This window comes from Marmota marmota, unplaced genomic scaffold, assembly GCF_001458135.2.
Source record: "Marmota marmota marmota unplaced genomic scaffold, marMar, whole genome shotgun sequence".
NCBI lineage: Eukaryota > Metazoa > Chordata > Mammalia > Rodentia > Sciuridae > Marmota > Marmota marmota.
In genome coordinates this window covers 6617888-6641713 of record NW_026000283.1, presented here as the reverse complement: position 1 = coordinate 6641713, position 23826 = coordinate 6617888, and the positions used below count along the sequence as shown (strand labels likewise).

The window sequence follows — 23826 nt, the reverse complement described above, 5'->3', positions numbered from 1 at the left end:
CAAAGATTTAGAAGGGCAGCATCCTTATTAAATGATACATATCTCTTATCTGGAAAAATGATTGCCAAAAATATATTGTAGTTGTCAACTTGCTTGGTAGATTTTGAGTGAATTTTACTTTGTCTTCATATATTTTCCAACTTATTTTAGTGAGCATATATGAACTATATAACCAAAACAACAATCCTTTTCATTTTGACACTGGCAAGGGTAGGCTTCATTAGGCAAAATTATTTCCTTAGTATACATATGTCTTTAGAGATAAAGTTTGCATGTAAAACATACCCCAATTCAAATGGATACATTTTTTTTCCTTAGAAATGTAGCCTTTTTTAAATATAAATATTCTTTGTGAAAATTAATAAGACTTTAAAGATTGCCTTTAAATAACATTTTTATACAAAGTTATCATATGTCCATGTGAGAATATATCACATCAAATCTCACATTATTTTATTTGTGTGTATATGCATGTGTAAATAAATAATGTAAGGGAGATCAGTAGAGTAGTCAAGCAGATCAGAGGCAAGGAGGGGAAGGGAAGGTACTAGAAAATGAGACTGATCAAATTATGTTTATGTGCATGTACAAATAAGGAATAACGAGTCACAATGTTATGCATAAATATAATGTACTGATAAAAATAAGCAATAGTTTTTCCTAAAAAAATAATAGCTGCTTCCTGTAGAAAGTTTAGAAAATACTTTGGTGGGGGCAGGAAGGACTTAAACCCCACTGCCAATTTTATTAAAGTATAATTGACAAAAAATTGTGTATACTTATGACCGACTATGGGAGGTTTTGGTACACAATCAGTGAAGTGATTAAATCTAACTAGTTAATGTATGCATTACCTTGCATACTTTTTTATATTAAGAACATTTAATAGGAGGTGGGTGTGGGGATACATGCCTATAATCCCAGTGGCTCTGGGGGCTAAGGCAGGAAGATTGAAAGTTCAGAACCAGCCTCGGGAACTTAATGAGGCCCTAAGCAACTCCCAAGACCTTGCCTCACAATAAAAAAGGGCCAGGAACATGGCTCAGTGGTAAAGCACCCCTGGTTTCAGTCCTTGGTGGGAAAAAAAAAAAAGATCCACTGTTAGCAGTTTTCAAGTGTACAAGACTTTTTTGTTTTGGTATTGACAATTAAAACAAAGACCTTGCATGTGCTGGGGAAATGTTCTACCACTGAGCTGCATTCCCAGATAATGACTTATTCTTAACTATACTCACTATGCAGTAGAGTTGACTTCCAAAGTGTACTCATCCTAATTGAAACTTTGTATGCTTTGAGCAACATCTGTATATTCTTTCTGCTCCCTAGCCCCTGGCAACCATCATTCTACTGTTTGTATGAATTCATCTTGTATAGGTTCTATGTATAAGTGAAATCATGTGGTATTTGTCTTTCTGTTTCTGGCTTATTTCCCTTAACGTAATGTCCTTCAGATTCACCCATGCTTTTGCAAAGACATAATTTTCTTCTTTTTTGTGGCTCAGTAATATACTATTGCACGTGTATACATGGCACCAAATTTTCTTTATTCATGCACGTATCAGTCGACATTTAGGTTGGCTATCATCAATGATGTTTCAGTGAACACAGTTCACATTTCTCTTTGACATACTGATATCATTTTCTTTGCATATATACCTAGAAGTCTTGAGATTTTTAATAACTGTATAATATTTCATTTTATAGGTGGACAATAATGTAACCAAAAATCTTTTTGTTTGATGTTGAGGTCTTTTACAATTTATGCCACTTATAAATAGCACTAAAACAAACTTTTTTTTCTTGGTTCTGGGAGTCTTTTGTTTTGTTTTTTTTAGCCACTGATCCTACATCCCCAGCCCTTTTTATTTTTTTACTGAAACATGGTCTTTCCAAGTTGCTGAAGGTGTCACTAAGGCCAAGTCTGGCCTTGAACTTGGATCCTCCTGTGCCATCCTAATATAATAATACTTTAATAACAGTGTAGCATTTATGAGGCTCTGGGTTTAATCTACAGCACTTGGGGGAAAGAAAAAGTAACAAAAGAGCAAAATTGCCTAATAATTTAGTATGTTATATTTTTCTTTATATTTTCATATGCTCTGTTAATTCCCAATTAATACCAGCAGAATAGCATTCTGACAAAACTAAAGTTATGACATCAGTGTTTACCTCTAGTTTAGATAGACGAGGTGCTACAATTTTGGTCAGCTGTTACATGTTGTTTGATTAGGGATTTAACCCAGGGGTGCTTTATCACTGAGCTATATCCCCAGACCTTTTATTTTTATTTTGAGACAGGGTTTTGCTAAGTTGCTGAGGCAAACTTTTAATACTCCTGTCACAGCCTCCCAAGTCACTGGGATTACAGTCATGTACCATCCGTGCCCGCCTAATTGTTACATGTTTTTAAAAATTTATGTTTTAGAATTAAATGTTGTACCTCATTTATAGAATACCTATATTGTTTAAATAAAAATATTACATTTTAAAAATATGTTAATACACAAAAAACTTTAACATACTTTTTTTTCCTTTTCAGCTTTTTAATGAAATGATACAGGAAAATGGCTATAATTTTGATAGATCATCTTCAACATTTAGTGGTATAAAAGAACTTGCTCGGCGTTTTGCTTTAACTTTTGGACTCGATCAGTTGAAAACAAGAGAAGCCATTGCCATGTTACACAAGTAATCTTCCAATATTTTATTCAGTGCTCTTATATTTTTAATTATAAAACTTTTTTTAAAATCTAGGCCTTTCATTTGGAATAGCTAATGTTAAATGTTTTATTATTAGTTTATAAATCCATATTGTATTAATATAGATTATTAATATAATTAATTATCTCAATAAATTAGTAGGGACCAAGATTCCCTTTATAAGAAAGTCAGTTTCAGGTAAGACAACAGCTTTATAAATTTTGAGAAGCAAAGAAGCATATATTTATCAGATATTATCTCTTTTATCAGTTTTTGTCACAATCTCTTTGCCAGATAATTTTTTGAGGTTTAATTCCTCTGTTTCCAATTTTCTCTTTCTAGTTCTGTTTTTTATTTTGTAATGACCTTTTCCTTTATTTTGAGTCATAATCTTCTTTTGCCTCCATGTTTTCTTACCATTGTAAAAATCATAAATAATCTGATTTTATATTTGGCATATAATTTAGTGATTAGTTAAACATTTTTAAGTATGGGTATATTTTAAAGCTTTAACATAACTGACATTGATATGTCAAATTCCTTTATCCCTTAACTGTGGCTTAAATAATGTTGTCTTTGGGAAAGAAGTTTTGTCAGTTTCATTGAATGTTCCATTTTGTAATGTCTGTCTCTTACTTAACTCCTCTTGCCTACTTAGTTTAAAAAGTCTTAAATATTTTCCTGTAACAAATTCCTTGTTCATTTTTATTTTACCCATACCTTGCCTGACTTTCCTCTCTTTTTACCTTGTTCTAAAACTCTTCAGATTTATTTTTAATGCCTTTTAATACATTGGTGGTAATTTTTACGTAATTACTGCACGTGTAGTAATTGAAAAGCAATACATGATTTTGTTCTGTAATAACCTTCCTTCTTTCTTCCTCAGTACTATCTGAGTTGTTTTTTACCCTCTATATTTTTCATAAGAGTATAATGATGGGTTTTTTAATCTTGATTAATAGGTATTTGTTACCACATGAATGTAGTTAAAATGGGCCCTGATTAGAGTTGAATTTTAACACATTACTTTTAAGTGAATCATTACAAATTGTCATTAATCATATTTTTGTTAGTTCTGTGTGTTAGAGTAGGCCTGCTTTAGATCTCAAAAAACGAAGATAATGTTTTGATCATTATGTGATGGAATTTGGGTTGTTTTCTGTGGGAAAGAAATCTTTAGTGAAGAATGTCAGTGTACCAAGCCATAGGCATTAAACTTAAGGTTAACTGGTGTGTGAGTGTGTAGTTTTAAAGAAAGTGAAGAGTGACTTAAAATGTAAATATATTTTCTCATTCTTACACTTATAGCCTCCATATTCTCTATACCTCAAATAAAATCATAACAAAATAAATATCTTAGTAGAAAGTATAAAGTGAAATTTCCTAAGTTCACTTAATTTTTGTATTATGGTTTCTTAAATATTTATTTCATTTTTTTTTTTCATTTGCAGAGATGGCATAGAATTTGCTTTTAAAGAGCCTAATCCACAAGGGGAGAGCCATCCACCTTTAAATTTGGCATTTCTTGATATTTTGAGTGAATTTTCTTCTAAACTACTTCGACAAGACAAAAGAACAGTGTATGTATTTGCTAGAAATGTCCCTTTTGATTTCATTTTGGAATTCCTAAGAGTAATTATTACACATGATTTCTCTGCTTTCTATACACATATTTATAGGATTATATTGATGTACAAAAATCTTTATATTTGAACAGTTTTATAATGTAGAGATTATAACTATATTCTATACATAATTCTCCATTTTTACTTTTTGAGTTCCTAACCCACTGTAATTGTGTCTTTTGATGTATAACTAATGTTTTATGTATTCTTATTTCCATCCTTGCTGTAGCCCAACTAAGGAAGGCACATTTAAAAAAAAAAACAATAATATTGAGAATCCATCAGGAACATCCTAGTCAGTATGTATCTTGATCTGTGACTACACTGCAAAGTAGTCTCCTAAAAGGGTGACATATAAGAGAGACCAGAAAATGAATTTAAATTCTCAAAATCTAACTTCTCTTCCCTTAGCTTTGATGTTTAAAGTGACAGACGAATATAAACACCTTGTAGTGTAATATCTTCTGAAATCCCACTAGTATTTTACATTTAAAACCTATAAATTCCCTACAAATTTTAAAGTAGCCAGAACTTATCTCCATTGTGATATCATAATAGTAGTTACTTGTAGGATTCGATTTATTGAAGGGGAAGAGACACCAAAGTACTTTCTGAGAATGTTCTGTATCTTTGATGGATATATTCATATATAAATAGATCCAACTGTACTCTTTAATTTCTGTGCATTTTATTATATGTAAATATATCCATAGTAAAAATTACATAGGAGATGGGGTTATAGCTCAGTGGAAGAGCACTTGCTTAACACCTGTGAGGCATTGGGTTTGATCTTCAGCACCACATTAAAAAATAATAATAATAAAGGTATTGTGTCTATCTACATCCCAAACAAAACTAGATGTGTTAACCTTTTTAAAAAAAACTTGTATAGGCTAGGTGTGATTTTATGTGCCTGTTGTCCCACCTACTTGTGAGGCCTAGGCAGGAGGATTGCTTGAATCCTGCAGTTCAGGGACATCCTTTAATCCTAGCAAGATTCTGTCCATTTAAAAAAGAATTGCTTAGGCACTCTTAGAGAAATATAAATTAAACAGTGAAATATTTCTTATGTAGCAGATTAACAAAAATTAAGAAGTTTGGTAGTGTTAAAATATTACCAAGGATGTGGAGCAATAGAACGTTTTTATATATTGTTGGTGACAGTATATATTGACAAAAAACCACTTTGTGGAGCTCTTTGGCAATGCCTAGTAAAGTTTGGGATTTTCACTACCTTGCAAGCATTATCCAATGATTTCATTCATAGGGAGATACCCTATAAAAACTTATAACATATGCAAAGGAAATCTGTGAAACTATGTCGACTTCTGGATTGTTTGAATAGGGGAAAAACTCAAAACCTAAAAACTCCTCAAGTACAAGATAGATCAATTGACAGATTGTGCAATACCATAGAGTATTTTAAATGGATATATTTTGAAGAACATGTTGAGCACAAATAGAAGACTACAGAATTGCTATGCTGTGACAGTCAACCACATATCACAAATTCAAAATGCGTGCATGGAGATGATAAATAGCAAATTTCAGGTTAGTAGAACCTCTGAGGCTAAGAGGAAGCGAAATGGAAATAGCTTCAGTATGGACTAATCTTTAATGTTCTCTTAAGGTATATGTTGTTTACAGAGCTGTAAATCTCTTGAGTATGTTTTGGCTCCAACTTAGTGTTGTTATAGACTGGTAATAGTTCCCAGAATAGTAGCCAGTTCACAGACTACACTAAGGAGTACTGTACTACTCTGCCTGACTGAAGTGTATTGTAACAAAAATGAGTAGTTATCGCAAAGCAGTATTTTGTAATTCATGTCTTCTGTGCTGATAAGTCTGAATTGATAGAAATGGGTCATTGTAATAACATGTTGGCGTTGCACCTTACAATTAGTTGATAAATAACTGTCTCCTTTTATTCTGAGTAGACACTAGTCTTACTGAACCTGTGACCTGAATCATAGTTATGCTGCTCACTCAATTTTTTGAAGGGGTACCAGGGATTGAACCCAGGAGCACTTAACCACTAAGCCACATCCCTAGCCCTTTTTTATTTTGAGACAGGGTATTGCTAAGTTGCTTATGGCCTCTCAAAGTGCTGAGGCTGGCTTTGAACTTGCAGTTATCCTTGGGATTACAGGTGTGTACCACCATGTCTGGTTGCTCACTCATTTTTATGACTATGGGTACATAATTCTCACTTTTTTAAAAAACATTTTTTTAGTTGTTGATAGATCTTTATTTTATTCATTTATTTATATGCGGTGCTGAGTATTGAACACAGTGCCTCACACATGCTAGGCAAGTCCTCTATCACTGAGCCATGACCCCAGCCCCTACTTCTCACTTTTTTCTTTTTTTTTCTTTATGTGTTAAATGAAGAGACTGTTTCCTTCACAAAATTAAAGGATAGTTAAGGAACCTGAGAGAAACATGCCTAGCACATAGTAGTCACGTGAATATTGGTTGAATTTTAATTGCAAAATCATAAAAAAAGCCTTATGATACTTGTTTCCCAGGGAAGATTTATGGTTTCCATCAGTGTGAAGCTTTTTTATCACCCATGCATGGGACATACCCAACAAATATAGAGCTGAAATGCTCTATTTCATTCAGTGTGATAGTCTCGAGGCTGAGATTAAGTATTGTGCAATGCTCACTACAACCAAGGGTTGGTAGAACTAACAGTTTTATTATCAAAGTTAATAGTTTCTACTTCTTTTTAAGGTATGTTTACTTGGAAAAGTTCATGACATTTCAGATGTCACTCCGAAGAGAAGATGTGTGGCTTCCACTGATGTCTTACCGAAATTCTTTGCTAGCTGGTGGTGATGATGACACCATGTCGGTCATTAGTGGAATCAGCAGTCGGGGGTCAACTGTGCGGAGTAAAAAATCAAAACCATCTACAGGAAAACGGAAAGTGGTTGAGGGCATGCAACTTTCACTCAGTAAGGATATAGTTTATTCTTTTTGTATTTTTCCCTAATGTTCACCAACTGAATTGTTATTAAGATTTACCTTATTTTTCATTTGATATGTGTTATTCAACAACGGCTTGCACAATGTATCAGTTACATATGAATATGTTGTTAAAGTATTTTACATATATGAACTCAGTTCTGACAGTTTTTCAGGTATATCCTCATTTTTCAAATGAAAAAACTAACAGATTGAGTAACCTTCCCAATGTCACACAGATAGGTTGTAATAGTCAAAGACAGTTTGATTCCTGAGTGCCTGCTTTTCAATCACTGTGCTGTATTCTATGTATAGGGAAATAGACTCAGTATTATAGTGTTATTACTAAGCAAAGAGATCAGATCATGTAATTTTAAGTGGAATGACATTGAAAGAAGTAACAACCCCTGCATTTCCTTGAAGATGTCATTAATTTTGAAGAACTTGATGGAAATTTAAAGTACAGCCTGTCATTAGAGATAAGATTGCATTATGATGTTAGATGATCTTGTGTTCCTAGCATTCCAGGGTTGGTTAGATATGGGTCTTGGGAATATTTTTCTTTTCACTGGAAGCTTTAAACAAATTAGCAAAGAAGTCAGAATTTGTGGCAGTTATATTTGCTGAGTAATAAATTACCTCAGACTTAAGATATAGCAAGCATTTGTAATGTTTGGTGCCTCAGCTTGGAAGACTGAATGGCTGGAGGCTAGAATCATTTGAATTCATCTTTGCCTACATATCTAACCTCAGCTGGACTGTCTGCCAGAGTATGTGTAAAGACTTCTCTGTGTCAGCATGTCACTCGCTTCTAAGAGCTTAAGTAGTATCCTAAGAGAGAGGAAATGGGAGCTTCTAGTTTTAAAGGCCAAGGCTCAGAAACTGGCATAATATTACTTATGCTATATTCCCTTGGCCAAACAATCACGGAGATTATAGGGAAAGGAGCATAATACTCTTCGTGTAAAGAGTGTGAAAGAGTTTGGGAACCATATTTTTTTTAAATTGCCACACAATGTATCGGCCACCATTTTGCATCGGGCGTATAGTATAAAAAATTTGGTTGTCTCATGGTTAGTTTTAGTATCATTTGTCCAGTCATAACCTTAAAACTTGTATAGTTTCAGACTTGGTTATATAGTCCCAACATCACAGTGGATCTTTCCTATCAACTAAACAGGAATGATCATTTATAAAAAGTTTTTTTAATAGAAAAGTTATCCAATTAAAAGGTGTTTCCTGCATATCATTGTAAATCTTATTGAAAAGCTTTTCTCTTCTGAATCAATAATTAATAGTTATAGATTTGTGCTGTAGTATCAAATCTCTCCTTTCCCTTAGACTTCATGAAGCACTTTTGCATTTGTATTTTTATAACATCTTAGATATGAATTGCTGAACCAGATACAAGTTTTGGTCAATGCTCTTTTCAGGTGTTTCAAGAGAGCCATAGAAATTAAGGCACTAATAAGTTAGAAGAATACTGATAGGTTAGCCAGATCAATGCCATATTAGACTCTGAACATAGAAGAATATGATATAATTATATTGTGAAAAATGAAGTATATGTCTAAACCATCAATTACTAGAGTGTTGGTACATTTTCTGCAGGTTTTTCCTTTAATACTTAGACATATGCTTACATTTGTAATCCACTAATAAAATCGTTTTTATCTTAGCTCAGTCACCAAGTGCTCTCAATTTTACCTCTCCAGTGGTTTAAAAACTTAACTCAGTAATGGCTTATATGTGAATTAGTATAAAAGAAGCTTTTGCAGGTGTGAAATCTACTTTTTCTCAAGTCTAGTACTTAATGTACATACGGATTTGTGGTCCCTTTGCACTTAAGAGAAGTGTAAAACCTGCTCAGCAGTCTGCATCCCATAGTTTAGGAACCACTTTCCTGTTGTATCCATCTCTAGTATCTTGTTTCAATCACCTAGGGCATAAAATTAGTCTGCTAACTGGCCTGTTTGCTTATAAGTCTTCCTCTCCTTAAGTCCACTATCCATAGTGCCACCACATTGACTAAAACATTTTACTCACCAAATTGCTTCCATTTCTTAAAGCATTCAGCAGTGATTTCCTGGCACCTTCTCACAGATCACAAGGCTTTCTACAAATTGATTCCTACTTTTTATACTTTATCCCCCCTTGTACTGGTGCTTTACCATTGGTACTTTACACTGGGCTAGATCCGTAGCCCTTTTTAATTTTTTTATTTTGAGATAGGGTAAGTTGCCCAGGCTGGTCTTGAACTTAAAATCCTCCTGCCTCAGCCTTCTGAGTCACTGGGATTAAGATATGATGCATCACCATGTCTGGCTGATTCCTCCTTCTTTATCCAGTTTTACTTATCTTTTCCCATTATTTTCATCTTTATACTCCCAGTAACATCAAAGTATTAGTTTCAACCATATGAAGTTGCCATTTTTATAGGTCAGATATCATCAGATTAATAGGATTCAGTTACTGATCTTTCATGCCTCAGTGCTTTTGCTTGTGTTCTTATCCCTGCTTGGAAAAACTTTTGTAGCCCACTCAACACTCACTGTAGTTAAAGTCACTTCTGGGTAGCTATCTGATTTCTTGCCACACTGTATTTTAACTGTATGTTTGTTATTTTTTACAATTAGATTATAAGGTCAGGGTGGAGACTGCCTTTCATATCTTTGAGTCTCCCAGTTCCTAGCCCTAGCATGTGAAGAGTAGCCAAAAGTTTGTTTACCTGAATGGGTAGTTTTAGATATCTGACTATTCAAAATTAATGACTGAACTTCATTGATGTAAATTTTCTTTCAGCTGAAGAAAGCAGTAGTAGTGACAGTATGTGGTTAAGCAGAGAACAAACACTGCACACCCCTGTTATGATGCAGACACCCCAGCTCACGTCCACTATTATGAGAGAACCCAAAAGATTACGGCCTGAGGATAGCTTCATGAGTGTCTATCCAATGCAGACTGAGCATCATCAAACTCCTCTTGATTATAAGTAAGTACATTTGATTGTTTTCTGTACTAGAACTTTATTAATTACATAGAAAAAAGTTAAGTTAAAAGAAGAATAAAATTCTCCTTGAAGCACGCAGGTAACATGGATGTTAGCTCAAAGACAACAAGAGGAAGCAAGGCAACAGCAGGAGAGAGCAGCAATGAGCTATGTTAAACTGCGAACTAATCTTCAGCATGCCATGTAAGTGAGAGTGCCTTATTGTCTGAGTCTAGGAAGTTCACTAATTCATTTTAACATTTTAATGTGTGCCTTATATAAAATTTCAGCAAACTCTCTAGAGTAACTGAGCTGAAATAATCAAGGAACTAAAATTGGTCTTTCCAACAGAAAAAAAATAAGTTTTAATTTAAATATTAACTAGACAGCTAAAGGACCAATCTTAGGTTGATCTGTTGGAAAAGTTTAAATACGAATCCTTGTTTATTTTGGTACACAGAATTTAAAAATACATTTCTGTTACATCCTAGTGATTTTCCCACCTTAGTTCAGGCCCTCATCTCTAACTGTTTTTTTCCCCCTCAAACTCCCCATTTATCCTCTCACCAAACCCTTCCCTTCACACCCCCCACCACTCCATCATTCACACTGCCATCAAAAATTACTATTCTAGAATACAAATCTTACCATGTAACCTCTTACTTAAAATCTTTCCATGGCTCCCCATTGCCTGCTGGTAAAGTTCAAACTCCTTAGCTCATGGCATGCAAGATCTTTCAAAATATGGCCCCTGCTGTGTTTTAGTCTATCTCATTCCCTGAAAACTGGTAAAATCATCGTGAAAGAACAAGCTCAGGTATCATCTTAAGTGAAGCTTCGGTCATCTATGCTCCTATGACACTATGTACATTCATATTTCTTTACTTAATATATTATATGAAAACTATTTGTTTATGAGTTTGTCCCTTTCTTTAGACTGTGAGCTCCTTAAGGGCAGGGACTCCATTCATTGCCTGTTAACATTTGGCACATAAAAGTTGTCAAGTAAATGTTGATTGAATGAATAATTGTTCAGTGCTTTAAAAACTATAGTTTATCTTTTGAATACTTTGTTTTTACTGGATTTTGTATGAAAACTTTGTATCTTTATGAAATTTTTATTTGTTTTGAGTCTAAACAAGCAATGTTTAGATGTATTATATGTCTTGATTGGTATGCAGGGAAAGTATGATGATTCTAATGAAGTTTTTCAGTTTGCAAGCATTATAATAAATGTGGTATTTGCTTTAATACTAGGAGGTAGTAATTGTTACCTTTTTATTTTTTAATTTTATATTTTGTTTTGTTGGTTTTTCAATCAGAATTTTACTTGTTTTTTTCTTAAGAAATGATCATTTACCACATGAGTGGTGGCCTATATAAATTCACTTCAGTTATCTCATAGTGCTCTTTAATAACCTTTATTGAGGCACAAAATATACTATATTACATGTGTATAGACTCTGATCCTAACTTGGTTAATAAGGTCATCATCTGTACTATCACTTGATTCTGTCCTCTTTTTTTTTTCTGGCCATATTCCCTTTAACATATGTTCTTATTTCATACTGTATCCTACAAGTGATTTTTTTTTTTTTTTTAGCTTCCAGTCAGTCACCAATCCAAACACTCATTCGAGAATTCTGCCATGTAATCATTTGGTTTATATCTCTCCCTTGAGAACTTGGTACTGGTTCCTGAGATCTTCTGGAGCATCTCATTACTCAGTACCATTTATCATTATTCTTTTCTTTGTACTGTTTTAATTCTCAGTTATAGGACATCTTTCCCAGGCAACTGCAAGGGGTTATCTCAGTTAAGTAATTGTCACCAGAGAATTCTTTTGGTTTTGTTGTTTCATAAGTGGTCTGTTGTCTGGGATTTTTTTTTTTTGTTGTTAAAACAGTGCTTGGCTTTGAACCCCATGCCTTACACCTGCTAGGCAAGTGTTCTACCACTAAGCTACATCTCTAGCCCATGGTATATAATTTTTATTTTATTTCACGGTACTGGGGATTGAATGCAGAAGTGCTTTATCCCTGAACCTCATCCCCAGCCCTTTTTAGTTTTTGAGACAGGGTCTTGCTAAGTTGTTGAGGGTCTCACTGAGTTGGTGAGGCTGGCCTTGAACTGTGCTCCTCCTGTCTCAGGTCCCAATTAGCCAGTATTAGAGGCATGTGCCACTGTGTTGGGCTTGCCTAGGTCTTCAAAATACTTTTAAAAAAATACAATAGTTTTTCTGTAATGAGACCATCCTATAATATAAATTACTTCCAAATTATCATTTTTCCTGTAGTTTATATCACACACATCTTGTGTGTACTCAAATGAAATGCATCATGCATTTCTGGGTTTTGGTAACATGGTCCACAAAACTTGCATATTCCCTGCACATCTGCCTCCACAACATACAGTAAAGATTGTCTTGTCTTTTATTATTCAGAACTGTTAGGACCATTATCAACATATTTGTCCAGGTAGCCTTGATCAGATATTATGGCTTATTATCTTTGTATCTTTTATGATCCAGTATAATATTGTGTACATTGTAAGCAATTTTTTTGGTGAGTCTTTTTCTTGGAGGAGGGATCTTTAGATAACAAAAGAAGAAGTCACATTTGACTTTACTCTTGGTTTTGCTGCTTTATGTTCATCTGGGTTAACTTGTAAACTTAGCTTATTTTCCCAATAATTATGTGATAACATGTAGACCTTTGGGTCTTTATTTTTATTTCTATATAATATTTTAGTTTGTGTTGCATACGGCACAAGAATTCAAAATTCAACATTAAGTATTGCTCATTTTTTTCTGAGGCAAAATTAATTCCTTCTTTCATTATATCCTTATAGCAAATGATGCATGGTTCTATTATAACACTTAATGTTTTGTCAATTAATTGTTTATCTGTTTTCCCATAGTAGACTGTGAGCTCCTTGAGGGCAAGAATCATGTCTTTTTTTTCTTTTCTTTTCTTTTTTTTTTTTTTGCATCCAGAGGGCACAGTAGAAGCATATCACAGAGGAGTTACTCTGTGAATGAGTGAGTGCATGTGTGCCTGGTATATATTAGGTACTAAATGGATGAATTGAATAATGGATAAAATTAGTATTATATGATGAAAATATATGTATTCTGAAAATGTGATTTCTTTGGTCTCTGTTTTATGTTTGTTTATTAATTTGTACCCTGCCTACTTTTAAAAAGGATTTGAGGTATCTAGTATATTCCCATGTGGGAAATTCTCATTGACTCTTGTATATGGAATGTCAGAACTGTCTATTTAAATATTTCAAAGGAATGTAGAATAAATGTAACTTCTAAGCATTTTTAAACAAGTGGACATTGGGATTTATACATCATTGATGACATGATCAATGCCTAATCATTCTCCCTGACCTTTAATTCCATCATTTTCCATTATACTTGAATATAGAGAGCCACATAGTTGCTGCCTATGTATTAATAGTCATGACGTTGGTTTAGATCTTGACATTGTTTTATATTTCTCTAGTCGGCGTGGTACAAGCCTAATGGAAGATGATGAAGAGCCAATTGTTGAAGATGTTATGATGTCCTCAGAAGGAAGGATTGAGGATCTTAATGAGGGAATGGATTTTGACACCATGGATATAGACTTGGTAAGAAACTCACAGACACATGATTTCTTTATTTAGAGCTTTTGGAAACGAAGTTGGATATTTACTAGAGTAATACTTACCTTGAAAAATAAGTTCTAGAAAAGTATTAAATAAAACAGTTGCAGGAATTTGATTATATGAGACGAGATTAAGTAGTGTTTGAAGTTGGTAAATATTTTAGATCTCAGTTTAAGATGACAAAACTGCGTATTTACACTGGGTGTGGTGGTGCACACCTGTAATACTAGTGGTTTGAGAGGCTGAGAAGATCACAGGTTTAAAGCCAGCCTCAGCAATAGTGAGACACTAAGCAACTCAGTGAGACTCTGTCTCTAAATAAGGTATAAAATAGAACTGGGGATGTGGCTCAGTGGTTCAGTACCCTGAGTCCAATCTCCAGCACCAAAATATTGTATTTACCTTTGAGATTAATTTAGGAATGTATAGCATTATATGATACACTTTTCATATTAATTAGACTAGAAATCATGATATTTATTGGTTATATGTCAAATTTTTAGAAAATATGAGATGGGCTGGGGTTGTGGCTCAGGGGTAGAGCGCTCGCCTAGCACATCTGAGGCCCTGGGTTCGATCCTCAGCACCACATAAAAATAAATAAAGGTATTGTGTCCAACTACAACTAAAAAATAAATTTAAAAAAAAAGAAAATATGAGATAATATTCTAAGTATCACATTACCTTTTAATTTACCATTCATTTGCCATATCAAAATAGTATATTATTAACTTGATACTACCCTGTTATTGAGACAAAGTTCCATTTCAAATAATGATGTAAAATTACTTAGACTTGAGAAGAAATTAAATATATACAAGGGAATATTCTTCATTAACAATTATGTGTCTAGTCAGAGCTTACTGTATACAAAATACTTCTGTATGTTTCATTTTGCCAACTGTCTCATTTAACTTAGTGAAAAGTAGATTGAGAGGATTTGAGGATATTGAAGCCTAAAAATTTAGCTTATCCAAGGAGAAAAATCTAATAATTGGTAAAGCTGAGACTTACTATAAACTGTGTCTTTAGTCTACTTTTTAGAATACCATGGTATATTCTCCTTAAAATAAAGAAGTAATTAAAATATGTCTTCTCTTTAGAATAATATAATTTGGTGTCTTTAAAGGGAAATTATTTGAGGGAGGGAATTTTAAAGTAAAATGAAAAATTGAGCTTGTAGTTTTTGTCATTCAGAATAATTTTTCCACAAATGAATTTTTGTACTTTTAAACATTGCATAATTGAGTACTCTATATTTGAAGTTTATAAGGTATACTAGGAATCACATAGGCCAAACAAATGCCTAATGATAATTAATATGGCTATTTTCAGTTACTATCTGGCTTATAGATTTACTATCAACTTTCTTTTTTTCCTTAGCCACCATCAAAGAACAGACGAGAGAGAACAGAACTGAAGCCTGATTTCTTTGATCCAGCTTCAATTATGGATGAATCAGTAGGTTTGATTTAAATGTACTCCAGGATTGCAAAATCACGAGTATAGTAGTCCCTAAGTTTGAGGTTGAAGAGCTGGGGCAGCATACTGAGAATAGATGAAAAAATTGGATATGAGAAGAGGCTGGCAGGAAGAATTTTGATGAGAAAGGAGTGGTGATACAATAGTGATAAATGATTAAAAGTGCTCTTGAATCCCTGGTCAACTGGGACTAGAATGTTAAGGACCTTTCCTGTAGGGTTGGGTTACCCATTGAAGGATTTTAAATGAGAGATGACATGATTCAGAATTGTATTTCATGGGCTGGGGCTATAGCTTAGTGGTAGAGTACTTGCCTAGCATGTGTGAAGCACTGAGGTCAATCCTCAACACCATATAAAAACAAATAAAATAAGAATTAAATTCTTAAAAAAGAATTGTAATTCATGAAATTTCCATGGCATCTATGGATGGATAGAATGAGTACGAGAACAATCAAAGGCAATAAAAACTTGAACAAAGATTTTTGAGAACAAAATCCAGATATTGAGATATCTAAGATGAAAATTCAGTTATTCCCCTCTAGTCCTCACTTGGTAACTATTGGATTTTGTCACTTCTTTTTCTTAAATACCTCATATCAGCTCCCTGTTCCATATTCTCTCTGGCCATTCCCTGACTTCATGTCCTCCTCAATGGGACTGTTGCAGAGCCTTTAAACCAATCTTGGTGCCCTACTTTTCCTTTATAAATATCTTTTGGGATTATCTTTGTAAAATGCAGGTATGATCTTTTCACCTACGGTTGTAAGTCATTTTGACACCACCACCACTACCTTCAAGAAAAAATTCTGAGTCCTTAGCCTGGCAAACAATATCTTTCTTGATCTAGCTCCTTTTCCACCTAAACCTTGGCCTTTTCCTTATAATTACATGTATCCTGTGCTCTAGCCATTCCAAATCTTGTAGTTTATCTATGATATAGTATCTCTTTCATAAATCCATGAAAGCTTTTTTTCTCTGCCAGAAATACCTACCCCTTTCCTTTTCCTCCTAGAGAATTCTTCCTTTAGTATGCAGTTCTAACATTACCAGTGATAGTTTTGCTGATCTCTTAAAATATTTTATTCTTTGCTCCCTTTAACACTTTTTATACAAATTCATTGTGATAATTACCAGACTGGTGCAGTGAGATATGTTAATTACATGTCCCAGTCCCTCAATAGACTGAACTCCTTGAAACAGTGATGGTTTTGTTGAGTTCTGTCTAACATAGTAGGTGTTTGGTTTTATCAGATGAAGAAATCATTTAAGTGCTCTTAACATCTCATTTTTTCATGCCCACCTACTTACACTCCTTTCTCATAACACCCACTACTTAGGTGACTGTTGTACCATCCTCTGAGGCACCATTTCCTCCTTGCCCTCTCCTATCTCACAATCTGCTTTCAGATAGCTCTTGGAAATATTTTAACAAACAAATTCACACTACCTGATTATATTAATAAGGTCAGTTGTTAACTCAGAAGATTCTCAGAGCAGTAGGTACAGAAATATTTGGATAGCCTGGTGCAGTGGTGCATACATATAATTCCAGCAGCTTAGGAGGCTGAGGCAGGAGGATCGTAGGCCATTCTTCAGCAACTTAGTGAGGCACTGAACAACTCAGCAAGACCATGTCTCTAAATAAAATATAAAAAACGGCTTTTTAAGTGCCCCTGGGTTCAATCCCTGGTAAATAAATAAAAATAAATAAATAAGAAAGAAAGAAATATTGGGATAGACCTCCTTAGGAACTTTTTAACCAGTATTTCTGAATCTCTAATGTCCATAATTCTTACTAAAATGTGACTTAGATTCACCTTCAGCGAGTCCAGAGCATGGTCTGAGTTTCTGCATCTTTAATAACTGCTGTTGATGCTTCAGGTCTGCAGACCATTCTTTTGAGTTACAAGGTTTATGGTACATAGATGACCTATCCTATCCATAAGTTTATAGTTTAAGTGCATATTAAAGTAGGTGGTTTTCTTGATAATTTAGGAGAATATATCTTCCCAATTTGTTACATAAAACATGAAGGGAGGATTATGATGGGGGATAAAAGAGAATCTTTTCAAGCAGATATGATGAAATGCATTTGTCCAACACTTTATTGAGGTAGAAGTATTGAGCTGGAAGTTGGTGTTAAATGCACAAGACACTCTCCCTGTCCTTAAGTAATGCATATTCTAGTGCATTTGGACTATCACTTTGAAATAAGAGCTTATGTTCCTGACACTATGCTAGGCATGATTTATTTTGATCCTTGCAGTAACCTTGTGAGAAAGATGGTGGGATTCTCACTTTTATACCCAAGCAAACTGAGACCAAAGAGGTAGTTTAGTGACTAAGGAAGAGTTATACAACTAGTAAGAATCAGAGTAATAATTTGATGCCAGTTCTTTTGATTTTATAATCTCATGCTGTCTCTACTATTTTATATTTATCAAAACTAAAATCAGATCTCATTTAGATGAATCACCGAGAAAAGTAATTAGGAAATTGAAATGATTAGCTATAGTCAAAATTGCTATGATAAGAGATCAATATTTTTAATGTTTTAATCTGTTGTCAGAATTTTAAGTATTTTCAAAAAGTGTTCTTCCAATGACTAAAATAATGAAACAGTAATATATTTTTTGACATTTAACATTTAGAGAAAACAAAAACTTGAGGTCAGAAGTCAGGACCCAATAATATTTAGTGTTTATAGCAACTTTATGACATTCTCCTATATATTGGTTATATTATAACCGGGAAGCCTTTTGTTGTTGTAGTTAATTTGATAAAAGTTTAACTGCCTCTGCTTCTAAAATAAGGCAATGAGTACGTGTACCTATATCTGTAGTTTTGTAGTATTACCACATGATGGCAGTAGTCACATAACTGAGTGCTTACTAATCTTTAAAGGTTTGGGTACTTTTAGAAATATTTGACCGTGTATTTTCAAATAAATGAGTTTGTTTTTTTCTTTTAAATATATATACCCCATAGTGTCTCAACCATAATGCAAGAAATGGTATAACAGAAACGTTCGAGTGTAAAAATCTGTTTGCCTTAATGCATAGATCTATTATAAAACCTATGATAAGTGAGTCATCAAAAAAGTATAATTGGAATTTAAATCCCTTAGTGACCATTTCTCAGATTCTTCAGTTCTAAGTGAAGTAACTCAAAGCACCCTAGTGTAGATACTTTAGGTTATTACAAAAGTAAATCCTAACATGATTTTCACATCATCTAGGAGTAATAATATAAAAACTCCAAGCATATCATTTTGGAGTTACATATACATAGGATTCTAGATTTATGGTATAGTTGTTTTTATATTTGGAAACAAAATTGTTTCATCCATGTGATAGTGGTTATTTTCTGCCGGTATTGATACAACACGCCAAAGTTTGATATTTGTATATTTAAGTAGATGTATTGTTTATTAATGTCAACATCAAAAACTCAATTTGTATTAGCACAGAAAAGAGTGTGTCACTTTTTTCCTGTTTTGAAATTCTTTTAATGGAATTATCTGTAGTATAAAATTGGTCAAAAGAAGAGTTTAGTATAATAGAGCTAGTTTACTGGTCTCAAAATCTAGTTATGACCTAGTCTGTAAAACAGCAAAAAGAATTTCAGGTATTCAGGTGCTTTCTAGTTAGGCACTCTGGAAAGAACTTGAGTTCATCATCATTCTACACTAAGAATAGGCTAATTAAGATTTTATCTTTTCATTAACTATCAGACCTTTCAATGTTTTGGCTAGAAGGGCTAGGTCTCTTTAGTGGAATCATCCTAACTACCCAAACTCTGACTTTTAATAAAAGAGAACCCTGAAACTTCCTGGAGGAGAGGGAAAGTCAGGGGATGAACACTTGAGTTGATAATTCATTACAGCAAAGCTGCAATCACATTGATATTTGTTTTCCTGGTCTGAAAATACACAGTTCCTTTAACAATTCATGCATTCTGACTTGGTCAAATAAGATTTAACTTACAAGTAAAAGCCCTTTGTGATCTCAATCTCAGTTACCTCTGGCTTTGATAGCAGTTCTAACTAGTTCATTATAGCATTCTAAAATATTGCTTAATTGGCATAATAAGTGCTAGAATTTAATCGAAATACCTAACAGTATGTATGCCAAAAATTAGGTGCTGCTCTGGTTTAACGAATAAGGGAGTTACTCCATTCATCATCTGCTTTTACTTTTGGTGACAAGTAATTATTAGATCTCACCTACTTAACATGTTTTTCCCAACTGGAATATATAGAAAAGTACCTATCAATATGTCATTTTCCTAGATTTCACCTTATTTGATTTTTTAAAACATTTATAGTTCTGTTCATTAATTCAGGCAACATTTAATTCTAAAGAAAGCTTTCTATTGTCTACATTTATTATTCTTGGATTTTTTTGGGGGGGGAGTTGCATGTTCAATTGCCTTTTTAAAAACTATACCCACTTCAGACTGCAAGTGGACAAGTTTGTAAAATATTTTCTTAAAACTCTTTGCAGTGAACCTGTGCCAGAAATATACGTCAGAAAGTGTGTTCATTTGTTCATTTAACAAATGTTGAGTACCTTACTTTGTTCAGGGCATTTAATGGTATATATAAACAAAATTAAGCCAAGGTCCCTATTGTTAGTTTTTTTTTCTCTCCTATTCTTAGTTTTATTTGTGAGATAATTGGCATCTTGATTAGTCCTGATGTAGTTATTTCATTATTTATTAATGGTTACATTAACTTTGAAATTAATAATCAAATGGTTTTATTGATGTTATTTAACATAATATTAGTAAAGTATTAATGTAATGTTTACAGACTTTTATTAAGAAATGAATGACTATTTTAACAAGATTTTTTTTTTCCCTCTCTCATTAGGTTCTTGGGGTGTCAATGTTTTAATACCAGTACACAAATAAATCTGTGGTGAAGTCATTTTCTAAGTGGAAGAGGAAATTTTAAAATAAAAGTGTGGTAGATACAGTGAAATTCTGTACAGATTTTTCTCTAAGGAGAATATGACACGATTATGCTTACCAAGATCCAAGTGCATTGAGGGGCAGTTTTGTTTGCCTGAAAAAAGTAAAGGACAAGTAAACAATTTGATGATAAGCTACAGTTTTTCTTAGAAAGTAAATATTTTATTTATGCGCTGTTAGTTGGCTTTTAAATCAATTATTTCATGCTTTTTTTAAAAAAAATATAACAATCTGAAGAGGCATTTGGTACAGATAAGAATCCTCTCACATTTATTTACTGGTTGTACTAATTAATGATGACCTCTGCTGGATTTCTGTTTACATCTAAGAAATGTTAAGGATGAATTTATTCCCTGACCCTGAAATTGTAGGATAGAATTGTTTTTAGCATTCTAAATTTAAATGCTTAAAACATCAATCAACAAAACTTTGTTTTAAATATTGTAATTGTGGAGAAAAGTTAAACTTATAAGCAGAACTTTTACAATTTTTTCATCTAAAATGTATTTTAAGATATTTTTAAAATCCAAGAGCTTCTCTATACTTTTCAGAACTATCCAGATGCAGTGAACTGCCAGAAGGTAACCAGTCTCAAACATGCTTATCCCACTATCAACCCTGAAAGTTTGCTTGTCCTTTAAGATAAAAATGTAATGTTGTGATATTCCTTCCAGTAGTGCCACTGTATTTTGTCTCCAAATAAAAGAAGCTTATTGTAGTATGTTTGCAGAAAAATTCTAAACAAAAATTATACAGCTTATTAGAGTGTGGGAATAGGGATCTAAATTTTAAATAAAATTATATATATATATAAATTGGTGCTGATTTTATAATTGCGCAGTTTGTTTAGTTTTTTCTTACTTTTAAATTCCAACTTAAAATTATGAGGTTTCAGAAATATATTGAAAGTTTAACAATGTTTAAAAATAGAAAAGCATGAGTGTTCATGCTTTAAAATGATTTTTAAATTTGTATTTTATATTGTTTTATCTATCTGTCTTTGCAAGCAGTCTTCAGGTTAAAGATTCTTCTAACAGGTTACAGTACATTTCCTCTGTATGTAAATTAGATGGGATAATAGAATTCATAACCCATAATATTCTTTGAAAGCTAAGCTTTAAACTTCATTTTATGTCCTTTCACAAATGAATTAGTTTCAAACAGAAAGTGGCTACTTGCCATTTTGACATCAACTCATTTTGCGAGGCTTAGGCAGCTAGACATCGTTTAAAACAAAATATTAACTTATATTACATGTGTATCTATCTTTTGTCAGTCGTCTCTCAGTTCTTGAGGTATATTATTTTAATCATTCCATGCCTTAATATGCTTGCAATACAAGAATATCTTCTGATGGGTGAATACCAAAAGGCTTCCAGTTTTTAGATTCATAAATCAACAAGCATTGGGCTGTGGTAGCCAAAAACCATAGGTTAGCTAAAAGATCATGATGAAATACAATTATTTTATTAAATCATGGTTAATAACAAATGAAAACAGACTTGTCTAACAGATTTTCCATCAACAAATATTGTTATGTGCAAAAGTATTGCATATGTTGTTTTACACACCACTGCATTTACTAGAACTGCTGAGAGGACTGTATATATGATTTTAAACCTAAGTTGATTTTTTTCCTCACTCTTGAAAGGAGTACTTCTTTGTGAAAGCAGTTCTTACAGCTTTGTTTTCAACCAGCTAAAAAATGTTTTATATATTACTCTAACCTGTTGTCCTCCACATTCTATTGTCCTAATTGTACTGTTTTCTGATTTGTATTTATGTCTTGAGACAGTAACTTTTTGAATAAAAATAAACCTACAGTATGTTGTATGTTTTATCTCTTGTAATTAAAGGGGGAGGGTGGCTTTAAATGGTTTACAAATTATATCTATTACATTTTTTAATGTGTTTGAGTGGGAATATTTATAGAAAACAACATCACTTTATATTTTTAATAAATCATATGTTTTTTTAAATGAGACTAAATCCCTAATTGGGTTATTACTTTAAGAACCTGTAACAATTATTGCTTTGATTTTTTTTTTTTAATCTGGTATGTGTTGAACAAATTTTGAACTGTCTTCATTGTTTATTAAGTATACATTTGAGTGCCTACTGTGTGCCAGGCACATGTTAAAGGTCCTTCCCTCAGATCCAGTGTAGAAAACAAAATAAACTTGTACTAACTGCTAGGAAGGAAACTAGCAGAGAGTACTGAAAGAATAAGAGAGAGATCTACCATAGATAATGGGTTCATGGTATGGAGGTAAAAGCCAACATAATTGAATTTCTAGTGAAAACTGTCTGAGTGTATTAGCAACATTTGCGTTTATAGTCTTTAAGAGACATCACTGAACTTGAGCTAATTTGTGGATTAGGAATCTTTCGTTGGTTCAGAACTGAATATATGAAATGATAGCTAATAGCTAGCCACTGTTTGAAGTAATAACTGATAAACCTCATGTCAAGTGGTAATGCATGTTACTATCCCTATCCTCCTTTGTGGTACTGGGGATTGAACCCAGGAGTTCTCTACCACTGAACTATATATCCCTAGACCTTTTACTTTTTGAGACAAAGTCTCACTTAAGTTGCTGAGGCTGGCTTCAAACTTATAGTTCGCTTGACTCAGCCTCCCAAGTAGCTGGGATTACAAGTATGCACCCCACCACCACCACACACATTTTAGTGAATCAAAAGGAAGGGAGGAAAATGGCACAACCAGGATACTTATTCAAGGTGATATGGCAAGTAACTGATAGTTTTAGTATTCAAGGCCAGGCAATCTAGTTCCATTATGTCCCATATACCATTGAAACTGTTTAATACATAAGTATATTATACACAATTGCATAAAGATAAAATGGCACATTATTCAACGTGCCATGATGCATCTTTAAGGAACTCAACTGGCTGTAGAGTGTATTGTGAGTCAACATTGTCCTTAATGTGACCCAGCTATCTTCAATAAAGAAGGTATAAGTTAAATCTGAGCTTTGATCCTATCAATAATAATTTCAAAAGTTGGGAGTGGAGGGGGAAGTAGGATAATCCAAAAGAGGTGTCCTCAGTATCCTCCGACAAAATGTACCTGTGAGAATACATATGAATGAATTCCAGGTCAGATAGACTTTTCTGGTAGCTGTGATGATTCAGCAAAAGAAAATGAGCCAATATAATACAAGGCCTTTGGTTTGAGGAACCTAGGTGATAAAGTTCACTGAATAAATATTCCTTCCCATCAACAAATCTTCAACTGTACTGGGTACTGCTGGGTACTCAAAGACCAGCAAGACAGATCTTTCTTGTTTTGAAGCTGCCCTCAGTTCCTAGGGTTTGGGATGCAAATGTAATTAATAAAGTAGAGTTAAGTACGTTGTTTTTACAGGCTGTATGGAAAGCATAGAGCAAGGGCAATAGCTGC

The 23826-nt window shown here is 33.3% G+C and overlaps 1 protein-coding gene across 2 annotated transcripts in view; it reads left to right on the top strand.

Annotated features, from left to right (window-relative positions):
• The window catches only part of Stag2 (stromal antigen 2), a 35724-nt gene extending 13499 nt beyond the window's left edge, over nt 1–22225 (top strand). Inside the window, exons 13-20 of one of the 2 annotated variants that reach the window (XM_015498541.2) lie at nt 2540–2688; nt 4152–4280; nt 7062–7285; nt 10098–10287; nt 10378–10488; nt 13797–13923; nt 15325–15402; nt 20299–22225. In XM_015498541.2, the coding sequence (XP_015354027.2) occupies nt 2540–2688; nt 4152–4280; nt 7062–7285; nt 10098–10287; nt 10378–10488; nt 13797–13923; nt 15325–15402; nt 20299–20322 (1032 nt within the window). In that variant the 3' untranslated portion in view covers nt 20323–22225. The remainder of the gene's footprint in view (nt 1–2539; nt 2689–4151; nt 4281–7061; nt 7286–10097; nt 10288–10377; nt 10489–13796; nt 13924–15324; nt 15403–20298) is intronic. The other variant, XM_048797060.1, reaches the window with a different exon arrangement.
• Nucleotides 22226–23826: the final 1601 nt, after the last annotated feature.